At 40.4% G+C, this 17,643-nt stretch overlaps 1 protein-coding gene across 7 annotated transcripts in view; it reads left to right on the top strand.

Moving 5' to 3' along the window:
• Positions 1-17,643, top strand: part of EIF4ENIF1 (eukaryotic translation initiation factor 4E nuclear import factor 1) — a 33,640-nt gene that overhangs the window by 8,246 nt on the left and 7,751 nt on the right. For 6 of the 7 annotated variants that reach the window (XM_059676576.1, XM_059676577.1, XM_059676578.1 and 3 more), the window contains exons 4-14: positions 1,969-2,096; positions 5,391-5,677; positions 5,954-6,155; positions 8,709-8,884; positions 11,136-11,271; positions 11,483-11,662; positions 12,461-12,693; positions 15,211-15,282; positions 15,745-15,925; positions 16,868-16,947; positions 17,273-17,415. In XM_059676576.1, coding sequence (XP_059532559.1) covers positions 1,969-2,096; positions 5,391-5,677; positions 5,954-6,155; positions 8,709-8,884; positions 11,136-11,271; positions 11,483-11,662; positions 12,461-12,693; positions 15,211-15,282; positions 15,745-15,925; positions 16,868-16,947; positions 17,273-17,415 — 1,818 coding nt within the window. The remainder of the gene's footprint in view (positions 1-1,968; positions 2,097-5,390; positions 5,678-5,953; positions 6,156-8,708; positions 8,885-11,135; positions 11,272-11,482; positions 11,663-12,460; positions 12,694-15,210; positions 15,283-15,744; positions 15,926-16,867; positions 16,948-17,272; positions 17,416-17,643) is intronic. The other variant, XM_059676581.1, reaches the window with a different exon arrangement.

Below are 17,643 nucleotides of genomic sequence, written 5' to 3'. Positions count from 1 at the left end.
AGCATCAGCCTGTGGACTCAAGGGTCCCAGATTCGATTCCGGTCAAGGGCATGTACCTTAGTTGTGGGCACATCCCCAGTAGGGAGTGTGCAGGAGGAAGCTGATCGATGTTTCTCTATCATCGATGTTTCTAACTCTCTATCCCTCTCCCTTCCTCTCTGTAAAAAATCAATAAAATGTATATATATATATATTTTTTTTTTTTAAAGAGTCATTCAAATAAGCCCCTTCGAATCTTGGCACTTTCCTAAGAGATAGAGGCTTTGGTTTGACAAGACTATATAAAAAAAAAAGAAAGAAAAAAAAGAGACTATATATAGCTAACAATGTTCTGAAAAGCTCTTACAGTAACTTCTACATTGCACTTTTAAGGTCATTTCTTCAGTGTCAACGTAGATGGTTCATACTGGTCTATACTTTTTTTTAATATATATTTTTTATTGATTTCAGAGAGGAAGGGAGAGAGAGAAACATCAGTGATGAGAGAGAATCACTGATTGGCTGCCTCCTGCACGCCTCCCACTGGGGGGATTGAGCCCGCAACCTGGGCATGTGCCCTTGGCCGAAATCGAACCTGAGACCCTTTAGTCTACAGGCCACGCTCTATCCACTGAGCCAAACTGGCTAGGGCTGGTCTACATTTTTAACGTACAAAGCATCCATCTTGGTTGAATAGTGCATATTCATTTTATTTTTGTATATGGACTGTTTAGAAGGTTGCTAAATCGGGACTCCTCATCTGCTTTACCCTGATGAAGGGGATACTTGAATAATTGCTATTCCACATGGTTAGGACTTTTTAATAAGTCTCAGATAATCTGTTGTTGTTTTTCATTAAAGCTGTAAAGCTTTTTTATGCCTCAAATTGAATTTTCTTATTACAGCTGTTTCTTCTTGACATAAAATAAAGTTATTGTGGGCATACACATTCACTTCTATTCTGAAGTGGAGACATTATGCCTAGTAATGCTAATAAAAATAAGAGGAAAAAGTTCTCATTCTGTTGTTTCTCTTCTCTTGACAATTGAAATTTGTTTGGTTCCTAAACTTTAAGCAATCCTCAAAACCGCACGAAAAGACAGGTCATGTCCCCTTTATGATGAGGACTTTGAGACAGAGAGGTTGACTCACTTATTCAAGAAATGTTCCATTGGTGCCTGCCATGCGGCAAACACTGTGTCAGGTGCTGTCAAGTACTTCCTTCGTGGAACATTGGTCTGTGGAAGGGCACAATCAAATACCCCTAAGAGGTTATCATGCCACCAGTACAGGCTGTGAAGGACAAGTGCAGAGAGCAGAGCTAGTGTGTAGTGCAGCTGGTCTGATCTGGGCTTGGGAAAGTCCTTTCTGCAGAAGATCGAAAGGCATAGCTCAGTCACTTGTCTAAGGTGTCCCTGGTGGTGATGGCAGAGCCAGAATTAGTCCCAGATCATTGGGCTCCAAAGCTGCTATGCACACTGTACCACCTGTCATTCCATCATCAGAGGGCGGACAAAGTAAAACCCAAACCACACGTTTTAGGCTCTTACTAGAAAGAGCTTATGGGGAAAACTGAGACTTTGCATAGAAAGTCTGAGAAAATACCCACCAAGCATTCTAGGAGCTACTTCTAGTGAGAGGATTAAGAGGTTTTTCCTCCTTGTACTAATCTTCTGTAAACTGAGTAGTAATATTTATGGAGCCATATTTTTTGTGTAAAACAGGCATAGTTACTGCACCCCAAGGTATGTGATCTGAATGTTTCATTTATGCACAGATGACTAGTTTTCAAGCTAGTTCAGGTGTTACGTGAACAACAAAGTATTACTGAATTAATAGTTGCTCTTGTTTTCATCTTAAAATAGATAACCATTTTTATGGTAACCATGACATTTTATATTGGAAAGGGATTTCCACAACTTATTACTTGAGGAAATTCGTAAATGAGACATGTGTAAATGCTAACTGTTGATGCCCTTTGACTTACAGTGACGGTGTCTGGGACCCTGAGAAGTGGCACGCCTCTCTGTACCCAGCTTCCGGGAGGAGCTCCCCAGTGGAAAGTGTGAAAAAAGAGTTGGATGCAGACCGGCCTTCCCTGGTGCGCAGGATAGTAGGTGAGCACAGTCACTTGGAAGCGGGGGCAGCAGTTTGGAGACAATGCTCTTTGCTGCTGGCTTCATTCTTAGCTGTGAGAGCTTTGTGCAAGGAGGGAAAGCGTCATTATCAGGAAACTGATTTCCAGTTGAGTAAAATCATAGCCTTCCTGTGTAGCAGCAGTGGCAAGTAGACACATTAGGCTACGTGCTTTTGAATGAAAAGTACTCATGTCATTCATTGACGTAGATAACTGAGTTAGGTGTGGTAGGGAGCGTAAAGCTATGCTGGAAATCTGGTTATGCTTAGTCTCATATGAGAGACTAGTACTCAGGTATAAGTCAGTTCTGGCAGTTCTTAATTCATAATGGAGTATGGTATGAATATAGGGTTTAGATAAGGTTTGAGACTGGAGTAAAGTTTGATCTTCCATACCTTTACCCCTTTGAACTAGAAAAGATACTGAAGAGTGAAATGGAGACCTGGCAATATTAAAACTAGTCAAGAAACTTGTTGCAAGAGGAACTCCTTTTGATAAGAGAAGACCCATCATAGAACAAATTTGGAACTGAGCAAAGAAAATAGGGATGACTTTAGTTGGAGCTATAAGGTCCTTCTACAAAGAATCTACTAGTGCAGTCAGTGCAGTAATGCCCCTCAAAGAATTTATTCTAACAGAATCATTAAAGATGTGCCACAGACTTTATTCAAATGATGAAAACTTAGAAGCAACCTAAATGTCCATAGTAGAAATGGGTTGAGTATGTGTGAATATTGCATTGGTTAGCTGTTAAAAACGTGTTGGAGATGTGTTTACCAAGTTATATAAAGCTACCCATATTATGCCTTGTGTTGGAAAAAACTGAGACACTGCATTAAAGTTCTGGAAAAGTACACAACAAAATGTTTTAGGAACTGATTTTGATGAGAGGATTAAAAGATTTTTCTCACTTGGACTTATCTTTAGTTTTCTGGTTTTTCTAGGAAGAATTTTTGAGTGTGTGTTAACATGTTTACTTTTCTTACACCTTTATTGAGATATAATCTATCTATATAAAAGCCAAGTGACTGGAACACCGGAATGACTGGTTGCTTTGATGCAAAATGCAGCCCCAATCAGCCCCCTCCACTCCGATGGGGGGGGGGGGGGTAGCCGGCCAACCTCCCGCATCCCCTCCCCCCAGCCAGCCTGGCCCCAGTCAGCCCCACCTGTGCACGAATTTGTGCACCAGGCCTCTAGTAGACATATAATAGACTGCACATAAAGCATACCATTTGATGTTTTAACATGTGTATACACCTGTGAAACATTACCACAATCAAAGTAATAAGCATTTCCATCACCCCCAAAAGTTTCCTAATACTCTTCTGAGTCTCTTCTGTACAATTCCCCCCAGACAAGCACTGATCTGCTTTCTGTCACTCTAGTTTACTTTTCCTAGAATTTTATAGACAGCGTGCACTATTTGGGTAGCTTCTTCCACTCAGGATAGTTGTTTTAAGATTCATTCATGTTGTTTTTATTTTCTATAAGTAATTCCTTTTTATTTTCTAATAGTATTTCATTGTATGAGTTCGCCACCATTCATTTATCTATTGGTGGATATTCGGATTGTTTCCAGTTATTAACTATTAAAACTATGAACATTCATGTACAAGTCTCAATGGAAACCTATGCTTTCTTGTCTCTTGGGTAAATAGCTTAAAGTAGTATGGCTGGGTCATATGGTAGATGTGGTTAACATTTTGAGAAACTGCCAGGCTGTTTTTAAAAGTGGTTATGCCATTTTACAGCACTGGATGAGAATTCCATTTGCTCCACATCCTTGTCAGCACTTGGAATGGTCAGTCTTTATTTCTTTTTTCTTCAAATTATAAGAGAAAGTTTATTTAGAAAGTTACAGAGGGAGAAGTGAGCCCGCTGGGCTGCATAAGGTCAGGAAACAAGTTAGAGAGGCAGAAAGAAGAAGGGCCCTTGGAGCTCAGGAGAAAGTCAGAGGTGATGGACCTGGCGGAAGAAGAGGGGGAAGGGAAAGGCCTGGCGTGCTCTCAGGAGGGAGAGCGCCAGTCATTCTTTTTGAGTGTAGCCATTCTAATGGATGTGTAGTGGCATCGTATACGGTTGAATTTACACTTCCCTAGTGGCTAATGATGTTGAATATCTTCTCATATTGCTATTTGCCAACCATATATCATCTTTGGTGAAGTGTCTCTTCAAGCCATTTGGAGTTTTTTTGAGAGTTTTCATATGCACTGGGTACAGGCCTTTTATGAGCTATATGGTTTGAAATGTTTTCTTCCAGTCTGTGGCTTGTTTTTCCATTCTTTGAGTACTATGCCAGGTTCTCAAAGAACATCATTTGTTCAGTGTCGTTTCATTTTAACATTGAGGAAATGCCATGGGAATTTAACTCCTGTTTATATCAATTAGCCTCTGGTAAAATTGGTTTTGTTATACATTGTTTCACTTAAAGTTAAGGAACCTATCAACTGCCTTAAGAGAACTTAAGAAAGGAATTATTGTATCTGTCAAAGAGTAGAGGTTTTAAATTTTGATCAAGCCCCCTTTATCGTTTTTTTAAAGGGATTATGCTCTTGGTGTCATGCCTAAGAAAACTTTGTTTAACCCAATGTCACAAAGATTTTCTCCTGTCCTTTCTTCCAGAAGTTTTAGTGGTTCTCAACCTTCCTAATGCCACGACCCTTTAATACAGTTCCTTATGTTGTGGTGACCCCCAACCATAAAATTATTTTCGTTGCTATTTCATAACTGTAATTTTGCTACTGTTATGAATCGTAATGTAAATATCTGATATGCAGGATGTATTTTCATTGTTCGCGACCCACAGGTTGAGAACCACTGATAAGGTTTTACATTTAGATCTATTATCCATTTTGAATTAATTTTTGTATATGAGACCAAGTGTGGATTCAAGTTCACTTGTTTGTGTATGGATATCCAACTGTTCAATACTATTTGTTGAAGAGACGCTAACTTTTTAAGTAATATTTTTAATGCTAACACACAACATAAGTTGACTAAACATTTGCTAATGGTTACATAGATAAGGACATGATCAAAAGGGATTATGGAAACTAATCTGGGAAAATCACTTATGATTAAATACATTGATTGCTACTAAAGATAAAAAAGCAAAGGCTGTCTTACGTAAATATGTAATGTACATGTTACTCGGTAACTGTTTTAGTGGGACTCTTCTCCAGGAACCCCACCACCACGTCATGGGTATACCATGGAGGAGGAAAATGCCCTTGCTGGCTTGCTTACCTTTCTGTTTCTGGCATCTTTCCAGACCCACGAGAGCGCCTGAAAGAAGATGACTTAGATGTTGTTCTCAGCCCGCAGAGGCGAAGCTTCGGAGGGGGTTGCCACGTCACGGCCGCTGTTAGCTCCCGGCGCTCAGGAAGTCCATTGGAGAAAGACGGTGATGGACTTCGCCTGATTGGAGGACGAAGAATTGGCAGTGGGAGGATAATCTCTGCCAGGAACTTCGAGAAGGACCACCGGCTTAGCGATAAGGACCTGCGGGACTTGAGAGAAAGAGACCGAGAGAGGGACTACAAGGACAAGCGTTTCAGGGTTTGTCTTCTAGGTTACTTGGCACCTGTGTACTTAGGGACTCAGTAGCCACCTCATTTGTACTGGTTATTTTGAGATCCTGGACGAACACGGCCCATTCTTAAGCCAGATAGGGAGGAATAGAGAGAGCTGGATGGGGGCGAAGAGGGGCTTCAAGTCTACAACATAGTATCTTCATTGCACTATTGAGTATTACTTAATTCACCAAGGCCTTGATTGAGGTAGAAATGCCTTAACTAGAATTTTCTTTTTTATCTGCATTATGTACTTTTCCAGAGGGAGTTTGGGGATAGTAAGCGTGTCTTTGGTGAGCGTAGAAGAAACGATTCCTACACAGAAGAAGAACCAGAATGGTTCTCAGCTGGACCCACAAGTCAGTCTGAAACCATTGAGCTGACTGGCTTTGATGATAAGATCCTGGAAGAAGATCAGAAGGGGAGAAAAAGAACAAGGCGACGGACAGCCTCTGTGAAGGAAGGTCAGCAAAAACGGGGAGGGAAGCTCTGTTCTAAAACGCGATGTGCTTATAATTGGCTTATAACTATGCACTTAGGAATGGGCACATTTATTAGGAAGTAGCAAGTTCTTACAGTTGCAGCCTGATTTTGAAACTGCTTCCTATACTACCTCCTCAACTTGCTCTGCCTGCAAGGCTAAACAGAAAGTCCTCACATTGTGCTGCTACGAGCACTGTGCACACAAAAGGATTCCCAGAGACAGAAACGTGGTAGATATAATGGGGGTCTCATTTATTGAGCACACTATATATATGACACAGAGTGGTAAGCATTTTGTCTATATAATCCTACTTCCAACAATCCTGTGGGGCAGGTGCTTTTATGCCCATCTTCTAAGTGAGCAATTGAAGGCAAGGGGGGCTTTAGTGGCTTGTCTGAGGACCCTGAGGAAGTAAATAGTGAAGCTGGGAGTTGAACAGGATGTATGCTGTGACACTTTTTTCCCCTCGGGTGATGCAGGAAATAGGTAACTTGGGAGACTTTGTTCTTAGTTACTTTGCCTAGGTCCCTGACTTTTGAGTTTATCATAATAAATGGCCAGTTGTGTTTGTCTGCTAGTACATATTCCTCCTCATACAGACTCTCAGTTGTCAGGCCCAGCCTGCTTTCTAGAGAGCTTAAAGCTGCACACAGTCCTGGCTGGTGTGGCTCAGTGGTTAAGAGTATTAGCCCACGTACTGAGGGGTCACGGGTTCAATCCCTGATCAAGGGCATGTACCTGATTTGCAGGTTTGATTCTCCTGCCCTACCGGAGCACATGAGAGGGGCAACCAATCGAAGTGTCTCTCACATCCATTTCTCTCTCACTGTGTCTCTCTCCCCCTCCCTCCCTGCCACTCTCACTTAAAAAAAAAAAAAAAATCAATGGAAGAAATAGCCTAATGGGGATTAACAACAGAAAGTTGCATATGGGGCACTCGTGCTGCTTGCAAAAGCCGTTCATCTGTTAAGAGATGTCCCCATCACAACACAGAATTAGAGTGACTATGCTAAAAATTAGTTTCTTTTATAAATGTATGAGTCTTAGTTGGGACACAACTGCAACAGTATCTTAGCTTTCTTTTTTTTTTTTTTTCTTTTTCTTTTTTTTTTTTTTAAATATATTTTATTGAGTTTTTACAGAGAGGAAAGGAGAGAGATAGAGAGTTAGAAACATCGATGAGAGCCAAAACCGGTTTGGCTCAGTGGATAGAGCGTCGGCCTGCGGACTGAAAGGTCCCAGGTTCGATTCCGGTCAAGGGCATGTACCTGGGTTGCGGGCATATCTCCAGTAGGAGATGTGCAGGAGGCAGCTGATCGATGTTTCTCTCTCATCGATGTTTCTAACTCTCTATCTCTCTCCCTTCCTCTCTGTAAAAAATCAATAAAATACATTATAAAAAAAAAAAAAAAAAGAAACATCGATGAGAGAGAAACATCGACCAGCTGCCTCCTGCACACTCCCCACTGGGGATGTGCCCGCAACCAAGGTACATGCCCTTGACCGGAATCGAACCCGGGACCTCTCAGTCCGCAGGCCGACGCTCTATCCACTGAGCCAAACCGGTTTTGGCAGTATCTTAGCTTTCTGAACCCTGATTTAAGTGATGGTGCAGATGCATGTATAAAGACAGAACCAAATTAATTTGGTTCCATTTTTAAGCAGTAAGACATGCAAAGGCCACTCCTTAAAAAAAAGATCCTGTTAGAAAAATAATCCACCACACCAGCAATTTTCAAGCTTTTCCATCTCATGGCACAGGAAAACTAATTACTAAAATTCTGTGGCACATCAAAAAAGGTATTTCTTACTGATATGACAAAAAATAGGTATGATTTTGATTGATTTACAAAAAATTAATAATGTAGTAATTGCCTACCCTTTTTGCTCCAAAGTAACTTTGTAAAAATATCAGGTGCCTACACTTGTGTAGAAGAATTTCTGGGACCAACAATTAACCGATCATACGTAACCTTATTATGTGACCTGACCAGTAAGATGCACCTCTATTAGGTGACCCATACATAGGGTGTCCCAAAGAAATGTGTACACACACTTTGACTAATTACAAAGGGAGTATTTATTAATACACATTTCCTTTTCAAATTGAGCTCCCAGCTGTTAGTGTGTACACATTTTCTTGGGACGCCCTGTATTTATGGTTCAAGGCAGGGCTTCATACTGGAGGGCTATTGTGTTGGCTGCTATCATTTTTTAAATTTGGCAATCTAAGGGAGAGGTCAGTGCCCCTGACTAAAGAGTCAGGTATTGCAGGTTTTAAAAATTCTTGTGGCGCACTGGAGGGAAAGCACTATACTGCACTGGGGGAAACTTGAAGAATGGGCAGAGGAGGGACCACAATTCTCCTTCCATAGGAAGAGAACTGTTTTTCTACTGAACATGCTGTACTGTAACAGAAGTCTGCTTTTAAAGTCACCTATGTCTCTTCTGCATGTGATGATGGCTGAGGCCACAGACTAAGTCAGTAGCAATTAGCGTGCTCAGCCTGCTTCTGACCTGGTTTTGCTTTTAGGCATAGCCGAATGCAATGGAGGAGTGGCCGAAGAGGAGGAGGTGGAGGTCATCCTTGCACAGGAGCCTGCTGCAGATCAGGAAGTGCCGAGGGATGCCGTCTTGCCTGAGCAGTCCCCAGGAGAATTTGACTTTAACGAATTCTTTAACCTTGATAAGGTGCCATGCTTGGCTTCGGTGAGTGTAGTAGCACATTTACGAAATGGAGGGAGCAACTATATGGTTAATATGTCTTTAACATATGTCTTTTTGAGGTATTTTGTTGTTGTTGTTAGAGGCCCTGGGGGCTGTTAGGCTTTTATTTGTTTGTTTATTTAAATCTTCACCCAAGTGTATGTTTCTGATGAAAAATCAGGTGTCAGCCTTATGGGAGCTCCTTTGTAGGTAACAGTTTGCTTTTCTCTTACTGCCTTTAAGGTTCTCTCTTTGTTGTTAATTTTTTGGCATTTTAATTATGATGTGTCTGGGCCTGTTTGCATTCTTCCTGCTTAGGGATCTCTGTGCCTCCTGAACTTGTGTGACCTTTTCCTTTACCAAACTAGGGAAGTTTTCTGCCATTTCTTCAAACACGTTCTCTATCCCTTTCTCCTTTTTGCCTCTTCTGGCACACTTAGGGGGAGGCACTACTGTTAGAGCATCCCAGCTTGCTCTGTGATAAAAATCACAGACTAGATAAACTCTTAAGGATTCTTCTCAGATTTAAAATGCTTTTAGTTTCTTGTAATTGGCATTTCCAGTTAATGTGTATAAAAGTAACTTTGTTTTATGTTTTAGCTATAATAAAATTTAGCTTCTCTAAGTGAAACAAAGTTGGTAGATGATCAAAATATGCAAATGACTTTCTCAACACTTACTGTCATATCTTTAGAAAATGTCCAGATGCTTTATATTCAGGTCCTTTGCTTTTCGTGTTCCTTCTGTATATCTTCTGACTTTTTTCCTATACAGTATGATCAGAGGAAATAAAAGGATTAAAATGAAAAGCCATTTTTGCTATTTATAATATAGCAAAACTCTTTTCAACATTAAACTGTTTTTAATAGCTTTATCTTTTAGTTACTTTTAAAATAATTCCTGTTTATCACTAAGGTGATTGTATCTTGGATACGATTCCCTATTTTCACAGTGCCACATCACTCATAATGCTTCTTTTATGCTGTAATTATTGCAAGTGCACGTAAAAGTCAGCATTATTTAAATGAGAGTCTACAAGTGGAATGTGATTGAAACTATGAATAATACCTCAGAAAATATAAGTACCACAGATAATGATCAAATTAGTGTCTTGAATTAAAATCCCTTTTCTTATGTGACAGGAGTGTTTTGTGGCTTAGTTTGGGTACGTGTTACGAGAAAATTCTTCCAGATAAGAATAAAAGAATAAATCTTAACTTCCACTGCTGAACTTTGGAAACGGGGGGTTCTAGACTTCAGATAAAAGAGTCACTAACACTGTCATCTATGTACCAGTTTGGGGGGAAATGTGTTTTCTGTTTATTATTGGTATAGAAGTAAAAGTTTATGCCTTACTTTCAAGGATGTGCCTCGTTTTTGGATTGACATTTGCTTTAGCTTTTCTAAATGTTGATAAGAATACTATACTGCATAAATATCAATTTTTATATTTAACTGGATTTATGATAGGGTACAGTTGAAAATTTTATTTTTTTAAGAAAAATGTTTAAAATCTATCTTTTAAGAAGGATTGATGATAGAAATTACTATTATGAAATAGTGTTGAAAAAAATATTTCTGATCATAGCACATCATTTAGTTGGCCTTATTATTAAGCCAGAAACCATGAAAGTTGGATTTAAAACAGAACAAACATCTGAAAATTCCTCGTTAAATTCAAACAGATATCAGAGATGCGTTAAAAGTTCATCTTTCACATTCTGATATTTTCTAAACTTTGACTTGGAATTGTGATCTATGAGCTCTACTTTTAGCTTTTGGCTTCGGAAATTATCAGCATTGAACTTTATGATGTTCATTACAGCCATGAGATGTTCGTCAGCTGTCCATACATGATACTTAGTTGAAGGACACTTCTCAGCTTGGCAATGGAATGCTTTACTCTTGGTGCTGATTTTGATTTTGAAATTATGTCCTCCAAGAACATTCAGTGGTTCATGGGTTTGTCTAATGAGGCAAAGGATAAAAAATGCCATTTCTATGGCACAGTGGTTTTGTTTTATATGCTTAGAAAGTACATGGTTGGTTATGCTCAAGTTTGGGTTACTCAGAAATGACCCAGGAGGGGAAGAAAAATGAAAGATGTTCAGATTCCTAAGTTCTGAAAGTGTTTACCTTCAGGTCAGCCGCTTCAAAGGAAGTTTCAAAGTAAGTGACCCTTTCTTAAAAATTGAAACTTCTTGTCCCTTTCGCCTAGAAACTATTATCTTAGCTCTTCCGTCTTTCCTTTTAGATGATAGAAGATGTTTTGGGAGAAGGGTCAGTCTCTGCCAGTCGATTCAGTAGGTGGTTCTCTAACCCAAGCCGATCAGGAAGCAGATCCAGCAGTCTTGGTTCAACACCACATGAAGAACTGGAGAGACTTGCAGGTAAAATGGCTTCAGATTCTGGCCATGGACCTAAACTTGAGCTCTCTCTGACACTGTTCATTGTCTTCATTAGTCAGGGGTCCATTAGGGTTAAAGAGTCTCTGGATACTGAAAAAGCCTTCAATTCGTGTCCTTTTAATACTATTTGAAGCTGTGTTTCTGTGCTTTATTGGGATCAATTAATTATGAATATATTTACTTGCATTATTAGGTCTGGAGCAAGCCATCCTCTCTCCTGGACAGAATTCGGGGAATTATTTTGCTCCTATACCATTGGAAGACCATGCTGAGAATAAAGTGGATATTTTAGAAATGTTACAGAAGGCCAAAGTGGATTTAAAACCTCTTCTTTCCAGCCTTTCTGCAAATAAAGAAAAACTTAAAGAGAGCTGTAAGTGTTTATTAGAGTCTGCTTTAGGTATCTGCAAAAGCTTGAATGCTCAGTCTTAAGGCAGTTAATGCTATTTCATCAAAAGTCAAATATATAGTGGGCTTCGTTGAACATTCTTCAAAAAAAAATTTTTTTTTTTTTAATCAACCAATACCACCTCTTTGAGAACCTGGTATAGTCAGTAGGTCCTGGGACCTCTATTAACTCTTCCACCCAGTCCTCCTCACCTGGAGCCCGTTTATAACACTCCAGCGAATGCTGTCCTCCTGAACATCTTTGCCCCGAACTGCCATGTTCTTGAGAGGTTATAAGCCTTCCACAGGAAACCTTAGTGGTACAGTAGCATCATGCTGGCGGCAGTCATGCTGACGTTAGGCCAGCGGGGATTCCTGCCCTGGTGACAAGCCTCCAGAAGACCCTTGCAGAGGTCCTCCGACAGGATGCGCAGCAGGATCTTGTCAAGTCTTACAGCTTGTGGCCCCGTTTCTAGCACTGAAGCATTTTAGGGTTAGTTTATGCCATCTCTTACTCAGCACACAATTATGGCCTCATTTCAACTAAGCAACAATAATTTTAAGTGTCTTCAATCTATTTTTGGTGTGATTCTTTTTTTTTTCTTTTTTTTTTTCTTTTTTACTGTGTGTGGGGGGGAGGGGGGAGGGGGTGTGAAAGGGAGGAAGAGAGGGAAAGAGCAGGTGTGATTCTTTTTTACTTTCACCTTAACCGTGATGTAGCCAAAGAGAATTCCTACCACATATTCCTTTGCTTGACTTAACCTGGACTTTCTCAACTTTTCAGCACATTCAGGGGTTGTGCTTTCAGTGGAAGAAGTAGAAGCAGGGCTCAAGGGCTTGAAGGTGGACCAGCAACTGAAGAATTCCACTCCTTTCATGGCAGAACACTTAGAGGAGACCCTGAGTGCTGTTACCAGCAATCGACAGCTCAAAAAAGATGGCGATATGACTGCATTCAACAAGCTAGTGAACACCATGAAGGCAAGTGGGACTTTGCCTTCTCAGCCCAAAGTCAGCGTAAGTATTTGACACAAACTCCAGCCTTTTCTCCTTTTCCCTCTTCTGTTCCACTTCCCACAATAAATGGATTTTTAAAAAGGTATTCTGAGTAAGTTGGAAATTTTTTAGTAGTCATTTGGTCCTTGATGCTTTTGTGTGTTCTTTAATTATCGCTGTGCTATTTGTTACTAGAAAAAGCAGGTTTTGGTTCATCTACATGTGTTGTGGGTGACAATATAAAGATTGAAAGAGTCATACATAACTTTCTTAAGTCATTGCTAAAAAAAATGGTGATACATATCTTTTTGGATGAACTCCAAAGAAAGTTTTGTGTTTATTCAGCTACTTGTTAAAGTAATTTACTGTATATTTATAGTCAGATCTTTTCCATACCTTCTAGTTACTTCCAAATACCCAGGCTTACCTGCTTTCTTGACTAGGCCGTTGGCAGTTATACGAAACATTTGTCAAGTAGGATGGATTTTTTCAAGACAATTGTATTTTGTTAATTTACTGATAGAAAAAGCTGTGACTCTAAACTTGTAAAAACACCTTTAGGCATGAAGTTGGGTTACAAGGTGACTGAATATCAGTAAATGCAGGTGTGTAGCACATACTGGAAGTGTGTGGCTCTCAACCATGGCCTTTGTGTCAGTATTGCTCTCCTTGATGAAAGTGATCAAGGAAGCAGGATAAATCTGAAGAATAAAAACATAGACATTCCATTTGCTGTGTTAGATTTACCAAAGTGAGTTGTTTTCTCCTTATACATTCTTATCTGGGAACTACAGTTAGCTGCTGCAGCAGTAACTGATTCATTGTGCCTTGACCATGGGAAGGGAACTGATTTTTGGTGTTTCTCATATGACCAGCAGTTAGCAATAGAGATTCCCACAGAAATGCCATTGTTCCGGGCCTTACTGCTAGAACTGTCCACCTCGGAAAGGTGGCAACTCAGGGAGGTAGATTTATTCCTGAGTATCTGACCACGCCCTGCCAGTTTAGGGGAATACTTCTTGTAAACTGCTTTAGAATTATTTCCATTCAAAGAATTATTAGATACAAGGGCCAGATTAAAAGATTGCAAACTATTCTGTTCTCCTTGTTACCTTTGTGTCTTGGTGACTGGGTCACTTCTTGTACCTTCTTTCTTTTAGTGTGAGCAAAGAAATGGGAACAGGAAAATTCAACAGTTAACCTGATGCTTTTGAACATTTTGTTTCAGATATGGATACGATTTTAGGGTTTGATAGTAGCACAGTTGACCCTGAGTGGTTAGAGGAACTATTTCAATGTTTGTATTTCAATGTTCTGAAATATATCTGATTTCGCCGAGGGAAGGAGACTCAAAATGCCTATTTAAAGGAATGGATGATATAATTCAAGTTGCTAGGCAAAGAGTAACAGAAATCCAACATAACCTAGGAAAGAAAGCAACAAGAAAAATAATGTAATAAGCACACCAGTCATTATCCCAAAATGTTGCTTAATTTGCATGTTGTTGAGTCATGGTCTACATCTAAAATCAAGTTTTTAATTACTGTGGCTATGTGTGCGATGTATACTATTTCTGATTTGACTATGTCTGTTTAGCTTCAATCATGTTTCCTCCTCCAAACATGTTGGTTCAATCTAAACTCTATTTCAAATTGAATTGTAGGCTCTGTATACTATATGAGCCCATATAGTATAAAGTTGCCTATTTGTTTTTTGTTGGAATTAAATGGCTTTTTAGGATATCTCTTATTAAAATCATCTGCAGTGAGTCCCAGTTCCAAAACCAACAATAAAACATGTGGATACCTTTGGGCTATACTCCATGCCCGAGGACACTGCTGTGGGCCTTGGCATCTCCACCCAGTGGAAGGGAAGTGTACCAGAGAGAGCACTTAGGCATGAGGATGTACTGAAGTACAGGGAGGTAATGCAGGTTGGATGTAAAACATAACTGAAGCTGCATTAAAAGAGCAAAGAGTGAAGTAATTGAATTTCCCCCTGTATGTGAGACCCATTTGAAACAGCTTGTTTATAAATAATAAAGTTTAAATTTCCTAAAATATGACAGTTCTGGCCTGCATGTTGACTAGATTTTTAGTATCGCCTGGTCTATAAATCTTGTTACAGTGTAGCAAAAGTTGCCTCAGAAACTAAAATCTATAAATTATCCAAATTTTCTGCATGTGGCTTCTTAATAAGTACTCCCCCTTTCACCATTTCTTTTTTCCTTTGTTTGGTCAGTGTTAGAAACCATTAAATGCATTAGGGTTACTACAGGGAGGAAAAGACCTTGTCTGAGGACGGTCTCTGAGTGGACGCTACATGTACATGGAAGATTCTTTTGGTCCCAGGTATTTGGGACCTAGATGATGAGAGAGTGGAACAGGTTGATTTACGTTTGTTTTCTGTAACTTTGACATTATTCTGCTGTTACATGTTGACTCCTGAAGAGTTTGTAAAGCTTTCTTGTGGTCCCCAATTAATCTTTAAGTTACGTGTGTGAGAAGGTTAAAACCAGTTTTCCTTCGACTTTTTTAGCGAAACCTTGAGAGCCATTTGATGTCCTCTGCGGAGATTCCAGGCCAGCCTGTCCCTAAGAACATCCTGCAGGTACTTCACAATCTTATCCGAGGCCTCGGGGTCCTTAACAGTATCCTCTGAACTGGTTTTTGTAGTGGTCCAACTCTGGGCCTTAGAGAATGATCCATGTGGCCTGGCAATTGAGGATATGTCGCTGCCCTAACATAGCTGTCGCTGTTAGCCTCAATGTGGGGTGGGGAGGGAGGTAAAAAAAAAAAAAAAATGACAAAGCAAGCCCTTGATTTCCAGTTTGCAGGCTTACAATTCCTATGGAAGTTTAAAGTATCTAACCTGTACTGATAGCACTAACTTGCAGCAATGTTGCTAACTGAACTTTCAGAGAAAATTGTCACATGTACATGTGACAATTCCTTCAGTGGAGTATGAGGGAGATTCGTTGTTGGCTTCCAAAAACTCATCCCTAATCCATAGTCTCTGACCAGGAGGGAGAACGAGTTGTGTTCACAAGGATTTGACTTTTCTGCTTTCTAGGAACTTCTGGGTCCATCAGTTCAGAGACCTGCTTCCTCCAACCTTCTGAGCGGCCTTATGGGGAGCTTGGAGCCTACATCTCTACTGGGCCAAAGAGCACCATCTCCTCCCTTGTCACAGGTGTTTCAAACACGAGCAGCCTCAGCAGACTACCTTCGTCCTCGAATACCATCACCAATTGGTAAACACTCGTGTGTAGATGTCCGTCCATCCGTCTCCATCATGCCATGCACATTTCACCACCCACTCACATGACCAACATTATACTTGTCCCCTAGAATTGGCAAAGTCTTTTGATGAACATCCTTGAAGATTTTAAAAAGAAATGTGTGGGTTTATTATACGTTGTTTACAACGGGTGGTGAGGACACATGTGGAACATAGTTTATTTTCCAACTGCCCCTCTAGATAAATATGTCCATGTTACAGTTTTGTTTTTTCTCTTGAGATTGAACTAAACTGGATCCAGCTCTTTGGTCTTTTTCCTTATTTCTGGAATTCAATCCAAAAAAGTTAATTTGACTTCCTAGGTTTTTTTCTTGATAAGAGTATGTCAGAGTACTGGCTCTTTACCAACCTAATGAAGTTGGAACACAATCATTTGTGAGGTCTATGGCTAATTCAGATATGAAGGGAAGCACTTCCAGAAAGCTATCTTACCAAAGTGTTGTGCTTAATCTCCAGGTGTTCCTCCCACCCTGGACTACTATAGGCTGCTGGCCACCCTGGCTCCTGCCAGTCATGTCTTATGAGGGAGTTTTTTGTAATCTTCCCTCCATAATTAGGGAGATAGAATGAAGAGCTCCCCATAAGGCCACTGAGTGCACTGGTCTCTGCTTTGGTATCAGCTGGCTTGGTGATAATGAGCCAAATCACTGGCTGGTGAAGCTCTGAAAGGACAAAGCTGGCAGCTTAGTGGGGAAGATGGATACAACGGCAGTTCAGGTCATTAAGTGCAGGTCCACAAAGCCCACTGTGGGGGACACAGAAGAGGGACATCAGCCCAAGAAGTCAGTACTTCTCAAAAGAGCTGGTGTTGAGGAGCAGCATGTCTTGGTGATAATGCCTCTTTGATGGACATGTGCTACCTTGACACTCCCTGATACTGTAACCTTTCCAACAGGTTTCACACCAGGACCACAGCAGCTACTCGGAGATCCATTCCAAGGCATGCGCAAGCCCATGAGTCCCGTCACGGCCCAGGTCCAGCTGAGCTTTCTCAAATGCCATCTATTACTTGCTTTCCACCTTTATGATTATTTATGGGGTGGAGAATTAGATTGCTATAATTCTTGGAGGTGGTTTTTAACTATAATTCAGGTTCAACTATAATTCAAGTAAAGGCTAAAAAATTAGTGAACAGCTGAAGTCATATTTAAATAGTTAAAACCCTCTCTGGTGGACAGCACAATTTAGTCAGGTTGCAGCATGTAATTTCTCTCAGCTGCTGCTGACGGAGAGTGAAGAGAGACCTGAAGTTCAGTGACCGTCCTCACTCTTCTGACCCTCTGCCGCTTGTGTCCAGCAGATGAGCCAGCTGGAACTGCAGCAGGCAGCAGCTTTGGAGGGGCTGGCCCTGCCACACGACCTTGCAGTGCAGGCAGCAAACTTCTATCAGCCTGGTTTTGGCAAACCACAGGTGGACAGAACCAGAGATGGATTCAGAAACAGGTAAATTACTAATCCTACCCTTGTGGAGATTTGCAATTTAATTTTCCTCAGATTAGCAAATTAGTTATCCGCAGTGTAATTCTGTTGTAAACACTGAAATGTTGTACAACGCATGGTAAGAATGCCATCTCATCCAGATATGCAATAAAGGGAATAATGATTGAATTCTGCCTGGGCATAGGCTTTTCGTCCTGTATAATTTTTTTATATTCTTGATTTAAAGGATTC

The sequence above is a fragment of the Myotis daubentonii genome, chromosome 19 (genome assembly GCF_963259705.1).
Source record: "Myotis daubentonii chromosome 19, mMyoDau2.1, whole genome shotgun sequence".
Classification (NCBI taxonomy): Eukaryota; Metazoa; Chordata; class Mammalia; order Chiroptera; family Vespertilionidae; genus Myotis; species Myotis daubentonii.
Note: the sequence above shows the minus strand (reverse complement) of the source record. Positions and strands in the feature narration are given on the sequence as shown.